The sequence below is a fragment of the Aphelocoma coerulescens genome, chromosome 19, assembly GCF_041296385.1.
Source record: "Aphelocoma coerulescens isolate FSJ_1873_10779 chromosome 19, UR_Acoe_1.0, whole genome shotgun sequence".
In the NCBI taxonomy this organism is placed as follows: Eukaryota; Metazoa; Chordata; class Aves; order Passeriformes; family Corvidae; genus Aphelocoma; species Aphelocoma coerulescens.
In genome coordinates, this window is record NC_091032.1 from 5,056,259 (window position 1) to 5,078,620 (window position 22,362).

General features: G+C 51.7%; 1 protein-coding gene across 1 annotated transcript; it reads left to right on the plus strand.

Moving 5' to 3' along the window:
- Positions 1-899: 899 nt before the first annotated feature.
- YWHAG (tyrosine 3-monooxygenase/tryptophan 5-monooxygenase activation protein gamma) lies at positions 900-22,112 on the plus strand. Its single transcript, XM_069033039.1, has 2 exons — positions 900-1,171; positions 18,599-22,112. Exons 1-2 carry the CDS (start codon positions 1,085-1,087, stop codon positions 19,253-19,255), a joined length of 744 nt encoding a protein of 247 aa, XP_068889140.1. The 5' UTR covers positions 900-1,084; the 3' UTR covers positions 19,256-22,112.
- The last annotated feature ends 250 nt before the right edge of the window (positions 22,113-22,362 follow it).

Below are 22,362 nucleotides of genomic sequence, written 5' to 3' on the forward strand. Positions count from 1 at the left end.
AACCTGGTCCAGCACTGTCGCAGTGCCAGAGACCCCAGGTGTAGCAACACTGGCGGGGTCTCCAAGGGGGAATGGTGAGTGAGACTGGGATGGGAGGGGGTCTGGGTTTTCAGTGGATCAGGGTTTTCAGTGGGGTCTGGTTGTGAGTGGGCCTGGGCTGTGAGTGTGGCCAGGATGGGAGTGGGTCAGGGCCATGAGTGGGTCTGGTCGTGAGTGGGACCACGCTGTGTGTGGGTCCAGGCTCTGAGACCAGCCTGTGAGTGGGTCAAGCTGTGAGTGACCGTGGGTTATGAGTGGGCCCGGGCTGTGTGCGGCGTGTGGGGGCTGTGAGCGGGCCTGGGTTATGAGTGGGCACGGTGAGGACAGGCTGTGTGCGCTGTGTGTGGGCTCCGAGCGGGTCTGAGCCATGTCTGAGTCCACTCTGCGTGGACTGAGTCCAGCCCGCGAGCGTGCCTGGGCTGTGGCAGCGTCCACACCCTGAGCGTGTCCGTGCTGCGAACGGCTCCTGGGCCACGAGCGGGACCAGGCTGGGAGTGCGCGTCCCTGCCCTGCGGGGGCCCGTGCCGGGCGCTGTCCCGCAGCTCCACGCCGAGCACCGCCCGCCCCGCGGTACCTCCCGCGGCCCCCTCCCCGCTCCCCCCGGCGCGGGCCGCGCCCTCCGCGGCCCACCCGGCCCGGGCTCCGGTGAATCAGCACGGGCGGGGCCCAGGGGGGCGAGGGGGGCGGTGTCTCGGCGCGGGGCACGACGGGAGCTGTAGTCCTGGAGGGAGGCGCTGGGCCGTGTAAACTCAGTACCGCTTCCGCACCTGAGGACTTCATCTCCCGTCGTGCCCCGCGAGCGGGAGGGGTGGGAGGGAGCAGCGGGGGAGGGGCGGGGCGGGGCGGGGCGCGCGCCGGGGGGTTGTGGTGGCCCGCGGCGCGCGCACAGCACCGGGCGCAGCCGCCGCCGCCGCCTCAGCCGCAGCAGCGCCGAGACCGCCGCGCCCTCCTCGTCCTCCTCTTCCTCCTCTCCTTCCTCCTCCTCCTCCTCCTCCTCCCGGAGCCCGCAGTCTCCTCGCCCCTCTCCCCCCCGGACCCCGCGAAGATGGTGGACCGCGAGCAGCTGGTGCAGAAGGCCCGGCTGGCCGAGCAAGCCGAGCGATACGACGACATGGCGGCCGCCATGAAGAACGTGAGTCCCGTCCCGCGGCCGCCGCGCTCCCCACACACACACACACACACACACACACACACACACACACACACGCCCTTCTGCTGCCGCTGCCCTGCCGGGGCCGCGCTCCCCTCGCCCTTCCCGCCTGCTCCCCGCGGTGGGTGGTGGGCTCGGCCGGGGGGGCCGCGGGGGTGTGAGGGCCCCGCTCCCTCGCCCTCCGACACTCCCAGCTGAGTCCCGTTCCCGCTGCTTTCCCCGATCCAGAGTTACTCTGCTTTTCTCCCGACCCCCATCCGCTGCCCTAGAGCCCCCCACGCATCCCTTGCCTTGCTATAGGGCCCCCACCCAGCCCCACGCATCCTGCTTCTCTGTCCTAAAGCCCCCTCCCCACATCTTTCGCCAGTTCTGGGGGCTCGCATCCAGCCCCACACATCGCTCTCTCCTGCCCTAGAACCCCCTCGCATCTTCTCCTTTATTCTGGGGCCCCCACCCAGTGCCACACATCCCCCCCTCTTTGCCCTAGAGCCGCCCCCCATCCTTCCCCTGCTCTAAACCCCCGCGCTTTGCCCCCCCCGCCCCTCTCCCCTACCCTGCTGCCCCCACCCTGCCCCACGCATCCCCCTCCCCGCCCTAGAGCACCCCCACATCCTCTCCTCTGCCTTTAGAACACGTTGCCTCCGCAGCCCTGCAGCCCCCCACATCACCTCCCAGCCCCATTTCTTCTCTGCCCCCACCCCAGGCCCCCCTGCCTGCCCCACGCATCCCCTCCCGTGGCCCCTCTCCCCACCCTGCCTCAGCGTGGGGGGGCAGAGGAGCCAGCCCAGGGGTGCGGCGCTGCCCAGGGGGGTCACACCGGCTCGGGGCCCCGTGGGGTGAGGCAGGGGGGACCCGGCGGGGGGTGGTGGGGGGGGGGGGTTGCGTGCACACCTCTCTCCGCTGCCGAAATACCTCCCCGTGCATCCCTTCCCACGCGTGGTCGCCGGGGCTGGTGTGTGCCCCTGACCCCAAAGATCGGGAGCTCTTTCACTGCCAAAGCTCTTATTTTTACTGCTCTTGGTTGGAGATTTATGAATTGAGTCATGTTGTATTCATTTCACGCTCTTAAAATAAAGACTCTGCATATAGCAGGCTGATCTGATTTGTGACACTGAACGCTCCCCTTCAATACTGACATTTTGACAATATAAGAAGGGGAAAAAAAACATATCTCTGATCTGATCTTGCAAACAAAGCAATCGTGGGAGGCAGGATCAAGTCATTCCAGAAGATTCTGCATTTGTCATATTGCAGAGAGGCTAGACTGGGTGGAGGGAGGGAGGGGGTGCTTTAAAGGGGAAAACTGTTCTTTATGTTTGTCTTCTTAGTCAGGTCTGAACCTTTGCTGGGAGCTGGGGTGTCCTCCTCGGCTGATGAAAAGTGAATGCCGATCTGGGAATGTCGCAGTCTGCCGTGGGTGCAGCTCTGTTTGCCCATATTGCACCATTTTGTCAATAACCTTGCATTTATCAAACAGACAAAACTGTCACAGCCTGAGCCCGGGGAGGGAGGAGATGTCTTATCAAGGAATGAAATACGGATAATCAGAACGAGATATTATCACATTAAACCAGCCGGGCTGTCCCTCTGCTGCACTGTGGCTTTTATACCGTTTTCTGATAGCGGCATCTATTCATTTTAAAGCAAAGCCTGCTGTGTGAGCAGATCCTACAGCTCATTTCCTACGGATAATACAGCCGCCGTGACAAAGCCAGCAGGGATATGCCCGGGACTCACAGCCGTGTTGCACTGTGAATTTCTCTTAGCCTGCTTCCCCGGGCGGGGTGCTCGAACCCAAGGCGTTGTTACGAGCTCATATATGTGATTTTTCCTTCTAGCCCTTACGGGCCCTGGTGAAACAGTAACCCGGGCTAACGCCTCTTATCAGCTGCGGGGTGGTTTGGCCGTAAGGAAACGATCCCCAGCGGGAGCGCTGACGCCTCCCTTCACCGGCAAACAAAAGGCAGAGCTTTGTTCTTCCTTTCTGCACCGCGCTGCCCCGACTCCGGCACGGCCGGTCCGGCGGCCACGGGCATGTCACAGCCGTGTCACAGCCGGTTATCCCCGTCCCCGTGCGCTGCCCAGCCCCCAGCCCCGGTTGTGCGGGAGGCTGATGACCTCGCACTCATTTCCGTAGCAACGCCTAGTGATGTCATATGCCATGGTCCAAGCTGCAATGCACCCAGGCGGTAGCAGAGAGCATGCGGGCTGCGCCTAGCGAAGGTGATGCAGAGCCATCCTGCCCTCCAAACCTAGCCCTCCCTAGCACCCTGCTGAGAAATGCTGGATGGTTCTCCTTTCAAACCTGTCGTGGCAATGATGGGCATAAAAGAGGTTCTTTTTCCTGCAGCTCCATCTCACCGTTGCATTTTGGTGGCCGCCTCACATGGGGCAGCTGGGTGGCTTGTTCAGCCTCAGCCCTGCCTGCTTGGGATCCTGTGCTGTGTTAATGGTTTAAAATGGGAATGGCGTGCTGGGGTTCTTGCTGTTTGCTGATTCATCCAGTGATGTCTGGGATCACAATAGTTTCTCTAAAATAATATTTATATATAATAACATCTAGCTCTTTCCTTCTTGCAAGCGCTAGCTGCCAGTGCCCCTGACTGCTACCTGCAATTTATGTTGCTGCTGCCAGGAGGAAGATTGCTCCTTCAGCCCCCAAAAAGGGCAGGTTTACTGGGGGTCTCTGAAAATGCAGCAGATGGTCCCTTCTACCAGAGGGAGCAGAAGGTGATACCACACCCAGGAAGTGTGCAGGGCTGGGCCCATCAATCGAGGGTATGGCTGCATGACCTTGGTCATGTCCCTTGTCACCTCAGCGCTGTCTGGGGATGCCATCAGCCCTATCAGGTGTTGAGGGACAGGAAAGCTCTCTGCCAGTCCCCAGGGTGGTCAGTGGCAGACATCGGCCTTGGGCTTGCTTGCTGGGGTTTCACTTCCCACAGTGCTGGTGGTTGGAGCAAGATGCATTTTTGTCTCATTCAGTTTCAGGATGAGCTTTACCGTCCGAGCCCACGGCAGGGCTGGGGATCGATATCCATTAGCTGGGGAGAGTGGTGCTGCTGGAGGCTTTCCGGAGGTGGGAGCCCTGCCAAGCCCCTGGCCAGTGCTGCCCAGGCAGCAGAGCACGTGCCTCCCCACAGACCTTTATGTTGAGGGGATGTGCAGGTGAATAAACAAGATGATTGCAATAACTTAAGCAGGAAATAAGTCGCCTTTTAAAAGCGTGTGGGGAGAATACTGCACTGCACCTATGTGTGGTGTAGGTGTGGGGCTGTTCCCTGTGAGGGGAGCACCTGACTGCTTGACTTTGGGGGACTCAACCTCTGCAGCAGGGCTGTGGCTGTGCTGTACGTGACAACCACCACCTGTGGTGAGTGTGGAGGGGGAATGTTGGAGATGCTGGAAAGCAGATGGCTGCTCCAGGCTTTAGACACCACACCTTGGTGCAGTAAATGGCCATTGTGGATGAAGGAGGAGCATGAGGATGGGGAATTGCAGGCCTTCCCTGGCACAGGGTATGTGGGCTTCTCCCGTGATGGTCACCAGCTGGGCAGGTTATCATCCCCCACATCCAGCATGTTAGTGCTGATAGCAAGGTTTCCCACAGACAGCAGGCTCACCCTTGGAAAAAGGGGTAGTAACACAAATCCATCCTATCTGGAGAGTCCCCAGGGAGCAGAGCAGGGATGATTAGCTGCTTTCTGCTCGCAGTGTAGACAGACAAAAGGATGGTGTGGAAAGGCTTCTCCAGGAGGAGTGCTGGGCAGGCCATCTGTGATGGTGGGAGGGGAGCAAGGAGTGCGAGCTGCTGTAGTAGCACTTCCCAGGGGGGCTGGGGAAGGCTTTGGAGAAACCATTCCCAGTGCCGAGGTGGATGTTGCAGTCATTAGACGTTGGCATCTAATGGCAACATTGATGCTCTTGTGCAGGCGTCTTGCATGCTGCCCAGCCTCGTGGTGCCTCCAGACTGCTGGTGGACTGGTGGTAGGGATTGGAGACAGCCTGACTCACGAGCAGGACTTCCTTCCTGGAGGTCCATGGGGTCCGGACAGGATGGTGTCTGTCAGGAGCTCCTGTTCTTCTGACCTTGTAGTGTTCACAGTGTGGGGTTGTCTCTGCATGACTCGGCCTTGGGACCTCATAGCAGTAGCCTGAGTCACATCTGCACCTAAGCCACAGGCAGCTAGCAGTATGCCCTGTACATGACTGCAGTGGACACTGCTCACATTAACTGGCCAGTCTTCAGCAGCTCAAGCTCTTAGAAATTCTACTTTGAGCTCCTGTGAGTTCTTATTTAGTCCATTTAGGAAGAGCCACTGACTTACAAGACCATGCTGGGTTTCTTAGTTGGCCAAGTGTAGCAGCCAGGGTGGATTTGATTGGAAATAGCTCTTCTTGAACTAAACAAAAGTGATATTGAGACTGTGATGGAGAATATTGCAGTTGAATTATGCCTGGGGGCATAGAAACAGTAAAACTCTGGGCAAGGGCTCTCCAAGAACCCTTGGATTATTTGGCCTTATCCAGTAGATCTGTTGGACGATGTCTAACCATGAAAGTGCAAAAAGATTGGTGTGAGTTGTCTTGATATATTAAATTTTTTTTCAACCACCTTTATTTGTTGCTTCTTGTGTATAAAGATGGCTTGTTCACAGGAGAGTCAATTGTTTTAGTACACCAAATAAGCTTCATAATGTCAGTGGATAAGCCCTATCTGCCCCAGCTTTGTTCACCAGCTGATCCCAAAGTTGCTCTAAACCCTTTGGAATAAACTCTTCGGACATTGATGATGTGTACTTGGGCTTGCTGGAATATTCGGGAACAGCAATTTAGGGACAACCACAGAACTTCAGCTCCAAAAATGTTTCCTGGATTGAAAACTCCAGCATCTAGCAGCATATACACTGTTCTTGGCAACTGGATGATGTCTTTGGCATCCTCTTAGTGGTTCTCATGGATATTCTGGACGGTACTTTCAAGAGCAGTGAGGGTTATCCACATAACTGTGGTGTATCCCTCTGCCTCCTGCAGCTGGGATTTGGTTTGTGATCGGGGAGATGAAAAACTTGGTTCTTCCTCAGTTTCTAGGGCTGGTAGAATTAAGATTTTCCTTAAATTGAGGATCCCCACCATACTTTTTCATCTTCATGTGTATTACTGAAGCACTTTTCTTGGGCCTGGGCCAGTAGCATTAGTGCTGCTCAGGAGCATGCTCAGCTTGGCTTTCCAAATAGGAATAAGCAGTCTCAGCCTTGCCAAGCTTAAGACTAGGGAGGTGGAGTAAAAGCTACCTGATGGTCCCCAGTAGCCTATGGAGGGGCCTGGGTTTTATTCCCAGGCTGGTAAGTGACCCCAAGGTCACAATCCTAAGGACTAGGATTTTTCAAAGCCTGGTATTTCTACTACCTCTGCAGGCCTGTAGTTAATTGGATCTACTAGTTGTTGCTCTTGAGGATACGAGGAGAAACATGGCTCAGGGTGCAGCTGATGGAGCAGGGGCTGGGGAGGAGAGTGGTGGCCATGACTTGATGTCTGGAGAAACCTCCATGGATGGTGACACATTTGGCAGGGCCTCATGCACCAACTCTGTGACTGAACTCTTAAGCTTCTATTTGGAGCAGCTTCATGCCAAGTAAACCATGCACAGAAGTTGTGTGCAAGGCTACATACTTAGGCAAAATAAAGAATCCAAGCTTTCCCAACTGCTAGTGCTTGAGTAATCAGCTGCTTTTTGGGCGGTGGCTTTTTCTGAGCTCAGACGTGTCCTTGGATGTGGAGCACTGCTGAACTTGTTGGTGCTGCTTTTCCCTTGGCAGAGGTGAGTGGTGTGTGTTGGGAGCTCAATTCCAGTCTGGCAGGGAAGAGCCAGGAGGACTGTCAGACTAGTTCAGACCAGAGCTGGCTGCTTGGTGTCCCAGCCAAACCCTGGGCTGTTCAGAGGCAGGTACAGGGAAAGAGGCATTGGAAAATACCTCCAGTCTGACCTGAGGGAGATTTTCCTCAGATGGGTCAATGCCTGGGGCATTTAGGACTCTGCCTTGTGCTTTTCTGCCCTGTTCTGCCTCCTGAGCTGCCAGCGAAATGTGAATGCATATTAGAATAACTGCAGTACAAAGCACAGTGGAACAGGATTTGCCTGGCTTCCCAAGCGTTTCTCCATTGACAGTCTTGATAGGACACAGGCATCATCTTCCACCTCACCGTGGCAAAGCTGTGATGTGACGTGTCTCTGCACCCCTGATGCTTCCAGGCGTTCTTCTACGCTTCAGTGCTCTGCAGCTCGAGACAGATTTTTCCAAAGCTGATGCTGTGAGGAGTATTTTTGTGCTACCTGGTTTGGAGCCAGCTTAAACCTTCTTTCCTTTGTTGGTCAAGCCTTTGTCTTTTCCTTCTGAAAAGCTGAAAGCCTTCATCAACTTCTGCTCTTTACTGGAAAGGTAACTAACCTAACTGGTCCTTAGCTGAAGTCTTGCTCCCCAATGTTAGATTCACATGACTGCAAAGAAATGGCAACTGCCATTTCTGGAAAATAGCAACTGCCCTGTCTGGGAAGCCAAAATTGAGTGGAAACAAAAGTATTGACTCAATTTGACTAGTGATGGTCACTGTTGGGCAACAATAGCCTGGAAACCAGCTAAAAACAAGGGGAAGTAGCTATGGATTGGTCAGTGTGCTGGATTTTTGGTGGCTTTGTCTTTCAGCCTCTGAAACCTTTGGCTTGACTTGAAGAAGCTGTTCAGATAAATGGTGGTGGCCAGTTTTGTGCTGGTGGCACTGAGATAAAACGTTCTGCTGGCTGCCAGGCTCTACCTGTGCTTCTGCCAGTGCAGCTTTCAGTCATTGAAGGTGGGGGAACTCTTCTTTCCCCATTGGAACAAAATGGCTTTGTGGGAATGTTTTTCCCCTGGCTGCTTGATCTAATGAGCAAAGTCCATCCTGCCAGCCTAAAATGAAGGAAAATGTGGACAAAATGACTTTCATTCTGCTCTTTAAATTTATTTATTTTTTTTAAGTAAGAGGCCTGACTCTTTGCTCCAGAATCCAGATGTCAAGATGTGGGATTCCCACCCATGGCTCTGGGGTGGGGAGCGTGTCTGGGGGAGGAGTTCAGCAGCAGGATAGCTTTGTCCATCTTTTCTGAGTGCACACTGACAGTGAGGCTGAGCTGCTGCATCTTTCTGGTCCCTCCTGTGGGCTGGAGCCCTGGGAGCTGCTGGGGCTGGTAAATCATAAAGGTTGATCTTAACCCAGGAGTCTCATGCTGGTTGCAGTGCTGGTTATCTTGGTATAGTCTGGGAAAGCTCAGAAATGGTAAATTCTGGAAAATGGAGCTGAAATGATGAGGCAGCAGTCCTTGGGCTGCAGGAAACACTGACAAGATTCTCTCAAAAGCAAAGCCCTCGTGTAGCTGGCCAAACAAAAGCCTTTGTCTGCCTGTTTAAGGGCAAACTTCCCCCAGTCTCAGGTTTTTCTGTGCTAACCCAGATTTAGTCACATCTCAGACATGACCCAGTACATGCTCAATTAAATATTAAACGAACCTGATTTTTGGCCCCAGGCTAGTGATCCTAGTGACCAGGGGCAGTGCATTAGTTAATTGCAGTGGGAGAGTAACCAGAGAACATGTCACTGATGATGGCGTGAGATTCCCTTAAAGTGATCCCCAGATTAGGGATTAGAGTACTTAATGTTTTTCTTCTATAAAGGAGATGTTGGAATTGAGTCCGTCTATGGGTGTTTGAGGCAGCTGCACTTGGATCAGCGCAAGTCTGCAGGGATTCCAAGTGCAAACCATTCCTTAATTGTTTGCAAATTCCCTCTGATCTTGCTGGATGGGTTGGCTTGCTTGGGATGTGTCTTTGCTTACATACCAAGCAAAGCTACTTTGCGTGTCAGTGTGCTTCTGACTCCTCTCTAAGATGGTTTCAGCAAGGCTCTAGAAAAACACCAGCAAGAAGTCTCAGCTTCAGTGCTAACTAGGCTGCTGATGGACATGTTGTTTGGACAGTTGTGGTGCTCAGCAGCATAAAGTTTATTAATAGTAGGTGGAGAAGCTGTTGCTGTGCCATGTGCTAACAGACACACTCAGCAATTGCTGTAGGAGATCTCTACTTGTAAAAGGCTAATGCTTAGTATTCAGCAGTGAATGAGAACTTGGGGAAGATTAACAGCCTTTGATTTACACCCAGCTGGGGCAGGTGTTGGAGCTTTGCCTGTTTATGCTGTTGGGCTTTGTTACATGGGATGAATATTTCATTACCTAGAAGTTGGGAGCATGATTTCTTGCATTTGGTGGTGTCAACGTTGGTGCCTGAGGGGTTCTGTCACCTGTGATGAACTGAGATAAATCTGTGGTGGGAGTCCCTTGGGCTTCAGAAGAGGCTGGGAGGAGATGGCTGGAGCCAGGCAATGGTAGTTAAACCCACAGTTGGATCTAGGATAGTAAAGTGACCCTCCTTGTAATTTAAAATCGGTTGCAGTGCTCCAGAAAACTGTCAGAGCAAAAATTTGACTTTATTCTGTTCTGCAAGTTCATTTAAGAAATTAAATAAAATTGCTTTTGCTAGAGGTGTGTAAGATCAAGCCTGAAATCCCTGAAGCAGTGGGAGGGTAAAGGAGGGATAATCACCTTACTCACTGATGCAGAAATTAAACCTATCGTGGAGCTGGCATGCAGGAATCCACCTGGGTGTTCTGGGAATCTCTTGCTTAATCTGGTAAAACACGTCTGAGACACCAAGGAACTGCTGGATCTGCAGACCAAGACACTTAGAGCAAAAATCTTGTGAGGTGCTTTTTTTTTTTTTTTATTTCCAGAACCTTACCTTGATGTGCAACAACCAGGTGTTCCCAAAGTGTTTGGGGGAGTGACATGGAGCAGGTAAAAACATATATGCCCACTGCAGGGAGTTTTGCATGGCTGCAGCTTCTCCCATTTCACCCTTTGGAGCAGCAGCTTGCAGCTGCCATAGCAGCAGTGGCTCTGCTGTGCCAAAGGAAGCCATGCCAGCAGCCAGGAATTGCCCAGTTCATCCTGCTGGGAACAAGCTCTCCCAGCAACCAGAACATGCTCTCAACCTTGGGATGTGCTGCCCATGGCACATCATGTCTTCTCTCTTCACTTGGCTCAGCTAGGTAGAGGTCATGGGCACAGGCATTTTTTGAGCCCCTGATTAAGGACAAGCCCTGGCACTTGATGCTCTGGGGAGGATTTGATGATCTGGTGGCAGGATTCTTAGTGCCTGGCAGTGGGGTTGGAGGTGAGCAGGAAAGCACTAAGATCTGAGCCAGATTAGTACCCTTAGAAGCTGTGAGGTAAATCTTTAAGCAGCTAATGCTCCCAGCAGCACTAAACACCCTCCCCACATGAAACTTGGTATATTTATCTAGAGAGTCCCTGAAATCTGTCTAGCTTGGGTTTGTTATACCATGAATTGGAGAGAAAAAAACCCATCTTCTTCTGCATTGACCAAGTCTTAAGACTCTAGAAATGTCCAGTGGCCATCCTGTGGATGGCTGCTTCAGCTCAAAAACCTGTGAGTAGATGGAATTTTCTGAGGAATAGTGCTTGAACAGAAATTTGGAAAATCCAAATCTTTAAACTTGTACAGAAATGCTGCTGAGAAAAGAGCTGCAGTTACTCTTGAAGAGCTCTTCAGTTCTCACCTGGAGAAGCTTAATGCAGCCCAGAAGAGCCTAGAGCAACCATGAATTGTCATTCTCCTTCCAAAAGGATCAATGGATCAACTCTGAGCTTCTGAAACTTGCTGTGAGCTCCAGGGGTGCATCTGAGCTCTCATGGCAGCGGCACACTGTGGCACTGGTCATCCACGTGCTCAGCAGGGAGCAGAGCGGATAATCCGATGGCAGGAGAGCTCCCCAAGCTGTTGGGTGATGGAGAAGGGTGGTGGTGATCCTGGGCTGCTGCTGAGGCACTCACAGGAACGCAGCAGTGGGCAGATGATGCTGCCAGCCTGCCATATCCTGGGGAAGGAATAGCTTGGCATCCCTTCTGTTGCTTTGTAGTTAGCAGGCAAAGGTGCTGGTATCCCATCTGCCAGAGATGGTGTGATGAGCCCTGAGTGACAGTCCTCTGAAATGCTGGGACTGATGTGGTTGGACTTGCTGCTCTCTCCATCTGGTGGCTGGAAGGCACTAGGCCAACAGAGGTCAATCATTTTTCCTGAGAGTTTTTAATAAGTACGAGGCAGGTAGAGGCAGCAAGATGTTGAAACAAGTTGTTCTACGGCCAGTTTTCAGAATCTCGTTTAATAGCCTGTCAGTAAGGCTAATGAGAATCAGGGTGTTAATAAGGAAGACAAGAAAACTTGAGCATAATTCCTTCCTGGCTCAAAAAGCACATATTGGCTAGAGGAGGAGCTCCCTGCAACAAACCTGTGCAGTGCTAACTCAGAAATGGTTTGTAGCTCCACACTTGAGCATGCACAAAACTGGGAGGCTGGGGTTGTTCCTTCCAGTTGGTTACTGGGATGTGTCTGGGCTGCTCTCTGTCCACAATAGCCATGGCAGGCAGATGCTCCCTCGTGTTTGCCTTATCTCAAGCTGCAGAAGAAGTTGGAGACACAAATCAATGGCACCCAGGTGTTCTGTAGCAGAAAAAAACCCCCACAGTCGTTAGACCAAGTCCTGGGACTGCAGTGCTGCAGATAAGGGCTGGTACATGAAATGCTGCTGCCAGACACTGAATGGAGAAGCTCAGGGCTCTGCTGCTCTCACTGGTTTTCTCACCTTGGCTCCCTTCAACCTTTCATGTGCAAAAATGATCCAAGTAGCTGAAACTTGCTTTTTCTCTAACTGAAATCCATGATGGCCACACTGAAACTGGAGCAGGAGGTCTGCAGGCTCCAAGGACTGATCCAACCTGAATGTAGTGTGATCACATGTAGTTATTAAGCTACAAAGGCCAATGAAATAAATGAGCTCTTGGTTTCCACATCTCCCAGTTTGAAAACTTTGTCTTGGGTGGTTCAAAGTCGCCTTAAGTAATAAAGGCTGCAGAGTGGGATGAAAGCTGCTGTTAAATGCAGGAACATGCAGAAATCCTAATTGGTGTCTGGAGCGCCTGAGTAGCCTCTGAGATGCAGTTGGGCTACAAGCAGTAAACAGTTCTCTGCAGACACTGGTCCTTGAGGCACTGAGAGCAATTTGAAATGTAATGGCAGAACCATCCCATGTGCCCTCAGCTGCTGTCCTGTGGTGTGAACTGGCCCTGCCAGCTTAGAAAACGGGAACTAGCAGGTGATCATTCATACTGAAACAGACAAAGGAGAAGGCAGTGGGGAACTTGTATCTGCCCACAGCCTGCATGTGCTTTTTTTGGTCTTGTCTAGGATGAGAGGAAGGGTTCGACCTACAACCCAAAATCCCCCTGGCCACGCTGACTTAAAACATGAGCAGAGGACAGCGGAAGGGGTCAGCGAGGAAAGAAGCAGCTATGGTGTGACTTCCACTTTGGAAGTGTGACATGGGGGCGAAGGCGATGCAACACGGGAAAAGAACCCAAACCAATCTGGTAACATTTTAGATTTAGGTCTGGTTTAACACACGCCTACTTTGCCAAAGTAGGACAGTGCTTAAGAAAAGCATCTTTGCAACTGCTGCGATGGAGTTGTAGGACAGCTCGCTCTGGCGCTTGGGGAGAAGCTGTTCTTGCTGAGGCTGTGTGACATCGAGTCGTGACTGTCACCAGGCTGCTGGGTAATGGTGACAATTCCATGTGCTTGAGGGCAGCCATTTCTTCAAGTTAGGGCAAGCTGGGGGCAGAAAAACAGGCAGCATGTCAATCATGACCTTCCAAAATGACAGCACTCGGACTGCTGAAGGTGGTCTTGTCACAGAATCATTATGTTTGGAAAAGACCTCCAAGGTTACAGAGTCAAATCTTTAATCAGTCACCACCTTGTCAACCAGACCAGAGCACTGAGTGCCATGTGCAGTCATTCCTTGAATACTTCCAGGGATGGGGACTCTACCAGCTCCCTGAGCAGCCCCTTCCGATGCCTGACAACCCTTTGTGTTGTTGAAATTCTTCTTGGTGTCCAGCCTGAGCCTCCCCTGGCACAGCCTGAGGCCATGTCCTCCTGTCCTTGCACATGTGTAGTGGGGTCCCACCATGAGACAGCAGCTGGAGATATGGGAGGGAAGGTGACATGTCTGCAGGTATTGTGAACTTTTTCAGCGGCCTGAGCCTGGAGGGGATTGTGTGCTGGTTGCTCCCCTTGCTAGTGGCTACAGACCAAGAAGGAATTTCAGGGCTGGACTTGGTCAGAACATTGTTTCAAAAGCACATTTGCCTTTCAAAAAATGAAACAGAGAAGGGACCTTCAGGCCAGAGCTCAAGCTAACGAGCTGCATGTGAAGGAAAACAAGGTGCTTGCTGGGGTTTGTGTGGAGAGATAACAAACTTAATTACATGGTGCAGGAGCTGTAGATAGAACAGGAAGCACGAGTGCTGAAGGGGAGAGGGATGTTGTGTATTGTGGTGGGAGAGGAGCTCTGGTGATCTTTAAAAGCTGTTCTCAGTGAACAGTTTGAAGTTTTTCATGGCTGTCTCCATCTCTCCAGGAAAGCTTTGCTCTTTTGTAGGTGTCTGATGTCTTGAAGGACTCGGATTCTCTTTTAGGCAATAAGAAGAGCAGGTGTTGAGGTTTATAACTTGGGTTAAACTGTCAGATGTTGATGGTATTCCCCAGGGAAGGATCTCTGGGTCCTCTCAGCTTGCCAGTGCTGTCTGCTTTAAGATAAGACATCAAAGCCAGGCAGAAGCCGTAAATGGGTGGGCACTTAATTATCAAGCTAAGTGAAAAGTGTGCAAGGATAAACAGGTAGAACTAAGTCCTGTGATGGATCTCCACTGCAGTCACTGAAGGGACCTCAAAAATTATCGTTTCCTGATGTATGTGCAAGACCTAGTCATGCAAGGTGAGAAGTGGAGGATGGGAGTCCTGGGATAAGCCCCTAACCAACCTATCTTGCTGTTCTCTGGGCAAAAACCTTCCCCATGGGTCTCACCAAAGCCTGTTAATTGGGATACTTCCAGAAAGAAGGTGCTGTAGAACCAGCCCTTGGGTTATTGGAATTTACATACCTAGACATTAGGGGCAGGTAAAGTTTTGCTGGCTCCCTGGCTTCTCCTTGTGAGGCTGAACCTTCCCTGGCTGCAATGTGATCCTCGGGCATGCTGGGAGCCTGCCAGATTTTGGGCAGGGTGCTGAGTCAGAGCTCCAGCTGTAGTGGAGAAATCAGGAAAACCTTCTCAGAGATGGTGCTGCCTCTGCAGTGCTTTGTTGCAAATCAGAGGGCTTGGGTTTGTACAAGCCTCTGGTCTCCCAAACAGTATAAACCCTAAACTCCCAGTTATTTTTGTCCAACGGGAACTGATGGAATTTCCCCGTGGCTTAAGGGCACTTGAGTCTTGGTGGTGCAGACACTGTGCCATCAGAGGAACTGGTGGGACTGGAACTGGCAGTGTCCTCAAGCTTAGTGAATGGAATGTGCCTCCCAGCCAGAGCCTGGCAGCATGGACTGCTCCATGCCAAGCTCCCTGCCTGGGTGTCCTTGTGCAGTCTGCTCCTGGCAGGTGTGTTCTCCTTTTTTTTTTTTTTTTTTTCCAGAATAGCTAAAAGACTTTCCTCTATCAGGTTTCCACCATGTGGGTCAGCTCGTTGTCCTTGGGTGTTTATGCTACATCCAGGACTTGACACCATTTCAGGCTTATGCATCTCCTGCCCTTCTCCCCAATCTCCTTGGGCGCAAGAGTGAGATGAGGCTGGACAGTTACTGAGATTTGCAGAGCAAATTCTGCTGTTCTCTGCTGGCAGCCAGGGAAGTAAAACTCCAAACTGACTGAGCTTCCCAAAGAGCAGGTAGACCTCTAGCCAGGGGCTGATGGCTTTGTGCTCCTGCAGAGCCCTCCTAATGCCAAATTAAGATTTTCCTTTGGCTATTTGAAGTCTCTGACTCCATCTAACAGTGCTGGAAATGGCATCAGGGGACCTGATCAGGGTACTGCCCTTCTTTGGGGAGGTGAGACCTCTTCAGGGTCTGAGTTAAGAAGGGGGAAGCCTCTGCCATTCAGGAATGTGACTGCTGCAGTGTGATCCAGGCCTTATTTGATGTTATATCAGAGACAATCAGTGCAACGCTATGAATTCAGTATATCAGAACCTGCTGTTTTGCCTGTGGCAAACTCACTTTGTTTTGGTATCCTGCAGTGTAAGAAAACAAAAAAAATCAGCATTTGTTTGGCCAGCACAGGCTACACAGAAGGCACAGCCTCACACACACGTGACAGGCTGGTGCAGAGGTGTCAGAGTGGTTTCTGCTGGAGATGGGCACTGGTGCAGTGCTGTGGGAAGAGCAGAGTGACAGTGATTGCACAGTCTGGAGTGTGGAGGGGGCTGTGGCAGGAAATGCCAGCACAGGCGAGCGGGCAGCAGGCTCTTGGCTGCAGCTGAGGGGCAGCAGGCAGCTCTGGGCAGACCGAGGGCAGGGGTGTCCTCAAAGGCAGCTGAACCTGGGATCCATCTTTTCTGCCTTTTTCTGACTCTGATAAGGCAGCTCAGTGTAGCCTGCTGTCTGATACCTTGTGTCCTGGGCATCTTGCATTTTCTTCCTGCTGGGAATGCAAGAGCCAGATGGTTTTCTGTTCTTCCTCCCTCGGCTCAGTTGTGAATTGAAATGTGTGGGACTACAGCCTCTTCCCTCTCCCGGTGCTGGGGAACGTGGTCCTTGTCCCCACCCATGTTGCATCTTGGCCATGTCTCTGCAGTGCTCCTTCCTAGGAGTCTGGGTCCTGCTAGAGAGCAGTGACATGGTTAACAAGGCTCCCTTCCTGCTTTTACAAGTTCCCTGTGAGCTCTCTGGGGGAATCTGCTGTCTCCTCAGGTGTACCTTCCATCTGTCAGCCAGTTTGTTGAAAGGATTTTGACAGGCAACTTTCCTCCATAATCCTCAATAGCTTCGAATTTAAAATGTTTATGGCAAAGCTAATCCCACGAAACTCCCTGTAGTTTTAATAAATCTGTCCTGCAGCAAGACTCTTCTGGTGAGAGGAGGTAAATCTACTTCCTGAAGTGATAAGTATCTGCAGACGTGGCTGTGGGGCAGCTTTAGATCACCTGCTTGGTCCTCACTTCAAAACTGATGTCTCTTCTCAGGGAGCACCTTGCTAAAAGCAAGATTGCATGTGGTGATCAGTCTCCACAACCCCTGGCAGGACAGAAAACTCTTGGAATCACTGAGTCTCTTGTATGGCTGGAGGAGAATAACTCAGGCTGGGATTTCTGGATGTTTCTAGTTCCAAATCCCTCACTCAAAACAGGGCAGCTTAGGTGGAACAAGACCCCCAGGTAACCTGATGGAGTCTTTAGTATCTCTGAGGACAGGCAACCCATAAACTCTGGGGCAGGGGGACACCTTTGTTGTGCTCTCAGAGATGTCTTTAACTCACAGAATCATTACTATATGTTTGTGCAGGTGTCACTGAGAGGGAAGAATGAAGGGAGACATTCTGTAAAACTGCAGAGTAGAGACCTCAGAGCACCAGGCAGGCTGGAGGCAGCATACAAGTGTATGGGCATGTTGTGGTTGGGCCCAGCTGCAGGAAGCAGGATATCACAGGGATCCCAGAGCCCTGTGGCTGAGCAGTCACCATTGTCCTGGCTGGGAGAGGGGGTGTGAGGGTTAGCCTGGCACCAGGAGCTGCCAGATGGCCCAGGCATCGCTGCCCTGCTTACCTTGGGTGGGAACACCGGGAGCTGCCCTGGCACCCTGCCCTGTGCTCTTTGTCCTGCGCCGCTGGCGGCTGCTGATAGTCCCAGGAGATCCTGCCCTCGTTCATGTGACACCCATTTCCCTGGAGCAGAAGCAGTTGTGCTGGTTTGCACAGGAAGACCCTCTTCCATATGGAAAAGGGATGTCTGGTGCTCCTCTGCCAGGCTCTAGAGCATCCCGTGGAGCAGCACAGATCCACACAACAGCCGGTGTGGGAGTGGAGGGTCTCCTTGCTGCCTCTGCCTTGAGGGAAAGGGCTAGAGGGGGTCTGATCAGAGACTCTACTTGCTGTGGGGGAACCAGGCTCAGCTGTAGCCTGGTTTTGGGAGGAGACATTAGCCAGAGCATGGCTGAAGAGCTGCAGGAGGAGTGGATGTTCTGGAACATGCAGGTCAACACGGTGTGAGCAAGTGTGAGTCATTCCAGGCCATTCAAGTGAGGTCCTGGGCTGGGCCATCCTTCACCTCCCAGCAGGAGCCCTTGGCCTCCTGATCCCTACCATAAACGTGGTTATCTGGGCCCAGAGCAAACCTTGTCCTTACAGATCCTTGTGAAAGTGACTCAGTATTTGCAGAAGCCTTTCATGTCCAAACCATTACCTAATCCTTGACTACCGTGAGGTGGCTCACAGGTTCCTGCTCTGCTGGCCTGATTCCCAGGTGGCTGTGCCAGGGTGTGGATGGGGGGCGGGGATGTGTCCTGGGGGAAAGGGGACAGTGGCCATGCCCAGGCTCAAAGTGCCACTTGGCAGCTGTAACTGCTCCAGAGGAACAGCTGTGTGGAGCTGCCCTGTGGTGTCCTGTCTGTTCCAAGGGCTTCTCCTGCCCCTGGGAATGGGAAGCTGGTGCAGTGCTTGGCCAAAGGTGCTGCCCAGGTGGCTCCAGCCAGTGATGGTGTTGTGGGAGCTGGAATGGGATTATTGTGGTACCGAGTGATGCTTCCCATGTAACTGAGGGAGTTCTGTGCTCATCATCTTCATAATCCCTTTGTTTTTTTTGAGGTGCATGAGGCAGGTGATGGTGTGAGTTAACACTGTTAACCTCAGTGAGGAAAATCCAGTGGGGGGGGTTTTCCCCTTGCCATGTGAGCTTTTAAATCCTCCTCTGTGCAGGTGCCTGAGGCAGCTGTAATTGTACTGTCTCATAGATTCTTTGAGTGTTTCGGAAGCGTGCCCTGTGCTCATGGGAAGCAGAAAAGATGAGCACCCTGTAGCTCTGGTGGTGTTAATCCATGCAGTTTGTAACCCTGGACCGTCTCCTCCCTCTTGCTTTGACTGTCCCTCTCCCCTGCATCACCAAGCCCGACTCTCATCCTACAGGTGAAAGTCATCTCCTTCCTAGAAGATGCTTCTCATTCTGGAAAATGCTGATCTCTCAAGTAAAACCCAACCCCTTTTGTTGTGGGTCTGGACCACAGCAGGATTTCCCAGCTGGCTCCTGCTGGGATGGGAGCAGATGACAGAGCTGGATGACAGAGCAGGACTTTGTGAGCCGACTGCCTCCTCCCGCCTCCGTCTAGAGATGCACAGGAACACCCAGAGGTGTGATGGGAATGTCCAACAACTGGGGTTTAACCCAAGTGTCTCTTTTCTCTCCCCCTCTCCCCATGCAGGTGACGGAGCTGAACGAGCCCCTGTCCAACGAAGAGAGGAACCTGTTGTCCGTCGCCTACAAGAACGTGGTGGGGGCACGGCGCTCGTCCTGGCGAGTCATCAGCAGCATCGAGCAGAAGACCTCTGCCGATGGGAACGAGAAGAAGATCGAGATGGTCCGTGCCTACCGCGAGAAGATCGAGAAGGAGTTGGAAGCGGTGTGCCAGGATGTGCTGAGCCTGCTGGACAACTACCTGATCAAGAACTGCAGCGAGACGCAGTACGAGAGCAAAGTCTTCTACCTGAAGATGAAAGGGGACTATTACCGCTACCTGGCCGAGGTGGCCACCGGGGAGAAGAGGGCGACCGTGGTGGAGTCTTCAGAGAAGGCCTATAGCGAAGCCCATGAGATCAGCAAGGAGCACATGCAGCCCACCCACCCCATCCGGCTCGGGCTGGCGCTTAACTACTCGGTTTTCTACTACGAGATCCAGAACGCGCCGGAGCAGGCCTGCCACCTGGCCAAGACGGCCTTCGACGACGCCATTGCCGAGCTGGACACCCTCAACGAGGACTCCTACAAGGACTCAACGCTCATCATGCAGCTCCTCCGCGACAACCTAACGCTCTGGACGAGCGATCAGCAAGACGACGACGGCGGAGAAGGCAACAACTAGACCCCCCCGATGGACTGGCAGCCGCACGCTGATGCTAACTACTGCAGTCTTTATTTTTTTCCCACGAGTGGGGGGGGGTCCGGGGTGGGGGAGGGAAAGGGAGGGGACACCTTCCCAGGGAGGCCCCCCACAACCTGTCTTTGATTGCCTCGTTGACATTTTTGCCAAAACACCACTAGTGGAAGTCAGGCTGGCTGTGCTGGTATGGAATAGCAGCCTCACTGGCATATGGACTGTTCTGTAGATTATTAATACAAGTGGAGCTGTCTTTAATTTAACTTTATTGCTAGAAATAAAAAGGGTTTTAAGACGAATTCGCGTGGATGGAATGGCCCTCGTTTTTAAGGAAAGCAACGCAAAAACATTAAGAAAAACAACCAAAAAAAAAAAAAAAAAAAAAAAAAAAGGAGTTCTGTGGTTCCAGTAAGGCTTCGAGCGTTTGTTTCCGCAGCCCAGGTGCCGTGTGCCCGCACCACATCGCGGGGCCTCTCTCTGCAGCGCTCTGCCTGCCAGGGCGCAGCTGCAAATCCCCAAATTGAGAAGGAATTAAAAATAAAACCAACAAAACTAAAGAATTTGGGGCTCGCAAAGCCCTGGGATTTAGGCCATCCAATCTTTTTTTTTTTTTTCCTTTTTTTTTTTTTCCTTTTTTTTTTTTTTTTTTTGATTGAGATATTTATTAGGGTAGCTTACAGTATTAACACTAAATTGCAGTTTACAGTATTTCTACATTACAGCCATATGACATCAAGCCTTTGATTGTCTGTTTTTCTTTCTTTTGCTAGTTCTTTTGGCTTGCCTTCCTGAGCAGTCCTCGCCTGTGGACTGGCTTTAGCTATTCTGTGTCGCCCAAGGCAAGAAGACCGCCCGCCCGAGGAACATCAAAGCTGCTCTAGTTTTTTGGTCAACAGCTTAACAGGTGCTTGGCTAGCGGCTGTTTCAACTATTTTAAGTCCACAGCAAAAGGTTTAAGAACTTAATTAGATAAAGGGGGAAGTGTTTAAACTTAAAAATGCCACTTAAATAAAAAATAATAAAAAAAAAAAATAAAAAAAAAAGAGCATTCAGGTCTGTATGTCATGTACTGTGTTTGGTATTTCAAAAGACCATCCTGATTTAAGGTGCCACAGCTGCTTCCTCAGGGATTGCACTGCCATTTCACTCTGCCTGACTTTCTCCCACTGTACCATGAGGTTTGTCAGCAGATCTCCGGCACCCAGGGCTCCCTTGTTTGTCACCAGGGAAGCCGGGTGTGTTTTCCTTTCTCCTGGGGAAGCTTGTGGTGTAATGAGTGAACTTCAGGAGCTTAGACACTAATTTGGTAGAGAAATTCCTCAAGGGAAGAGCTACAATCATAGACATTTCTATCCACCATCAGGAGCCCAGGAACTTAGTTCTCTTCTTAGCAAAACCTTTTCCGAGTCTGTCTGATCCGGCCGGGGGTGGGAGTCGGGGGGCATCTGAGTTGCCTAGCAGGTAATACTTACCCCAGTTTGAATAAATTTAGCTTTAATTTTGATTTTTTCCATGGTTGTTGGAGGTTCACTGCTGTTCTCTGGCCCGCGGAGCGCTGCGCCCTGCAGCGCTTCCCCCAGCGCTGCGCAGTGAGGAGAAACCGCGCTCGTGCTTTAATTCCTTGTCGTGATTCTGACGCTGATTTTGGAACCAGGCTTCCCCTGTCCCTTGCGAGAGCCGGCCCGGCACGGCGCGTCAGGCGCGGTGTGGCACACACGGCACCGCCGCTCCCGCTGCCGGGGGGGCACGGACACGGCTCCAGCCCCTCCCGACTGCCCGGGAGCGCCTCGGCCCCCGGCCCTGCCCCGGCACGGCTTTGTTTTGGCCGGGGCTCCCCCTGCTCTGAGTCTGGCGCAGGGAATTCGGGGTGCAGCATCCCGCAGCGAGGGGCGTGCGGTGCCGGTGTGTGCCGGGACCGGGAGATGCTTTAGGCTTCCCTCTCATTGACCCCCGTGTCCCGTGAGCAGTGTTGTCCCAGATGTATAATTTGGAAGTGATTTACTGGAATTACAAAACCTATCTTCTTTTTTTTTTTTTTTTTTTTTTTTTCCCAAATAATTACTACTCTTTTTGGCTTTTTGCTCTGGCTGCTTTAGGAAACTTATGCAGGAGAGATGGCACAAGAGGGCTAAAAACGGAGTGGGGGTCAGGGACTTGATTTTTAAGCAGCTTGAATGGTTTCTTTCATTTTTTAAGAGATGCACTTGCCTATGATACTGTCTCTCCAGTGAAATGATTACTGCTCCATTACTCTATTGATACAATATTGTGCATGCTAGTGTCGTATTTCTATACAGTAGCTTGAAATTTATTAACTTATACTGTAGATGTTATGTATTCCTATGACAAAATAGTCTTCAAAAATTTTTTAAAGTTTTTTAATTTATTTTTCTTTCCTTTTTTTTTTTTTCGGGGGTAAAGTTTGCTCTACCAAATAGTGATCGTAACAAACTGATCTGTTATGGATGTTGCTATAGTGACATGCAATTATATATGATTTTGTTTTTAAAAAGGAAAAAAAAAAAAAAGCAAAAGAAAACACCAGTGTTAGCTTAATCTTAATGTCTGGTGTTCGTCATGGTGAAATTATAACTATTACAGTGTAGGAGAACAATGACTGTGTTCTTTGAATGAGCCTTTGTTTGTGCTTTTTGTCATGTTATGCAGTGAACTATTTTTAAGGTCTAATCAGTGATTATTTTTCCAACTCCGTGTTTCTGTAAGGAATTATTTCACACACGGACCATTCTTAGCAGTTTTTCCTCAGTGATGGAATATCATGAATGTGAGTCATTATGTAGCCGTCGTACATTGAGCAAATAAACTTACAGATCTGACGTCAGCGCTGCTTAATTGTTATCGCCTGTCTCGACTTTCTGGGGGGCTCCGTGGGGCGGGGGGGGGCTCGCGAATGTCCTGGGTTCTGCTGCTGGGGCCGCCTCCCTTCCGCTGCTGCGGAGGATCCGCATCCCTGCGGGTTAAGGCTTCGCCGGGCTCCTCCCCCGGGGCAGAGGCGAGCGGGAGCCGTGGGGAGGGTGGCGCGGGTTCAGGAGTGGGTTGGGTGGGTGCTTCCCCACCTCCGTCCTTCCCCG

Coding starts and splice junctions, on each gene's coding strand:
- YWHAG (XM_069033039.1), top strand. CDS start 1,085: ATGGTGGACCGCGAGCAGCTGGTGCAGAAGGCCCGGCTGGCCGAGCAA. Junction 1,172..18,598: donor TGGCGGCCGCCATGAAGAAC/GTGAGTCCCGTC, acceptor CTCCCCATGCAG/GTGACGGAGCTGAACGAGCC.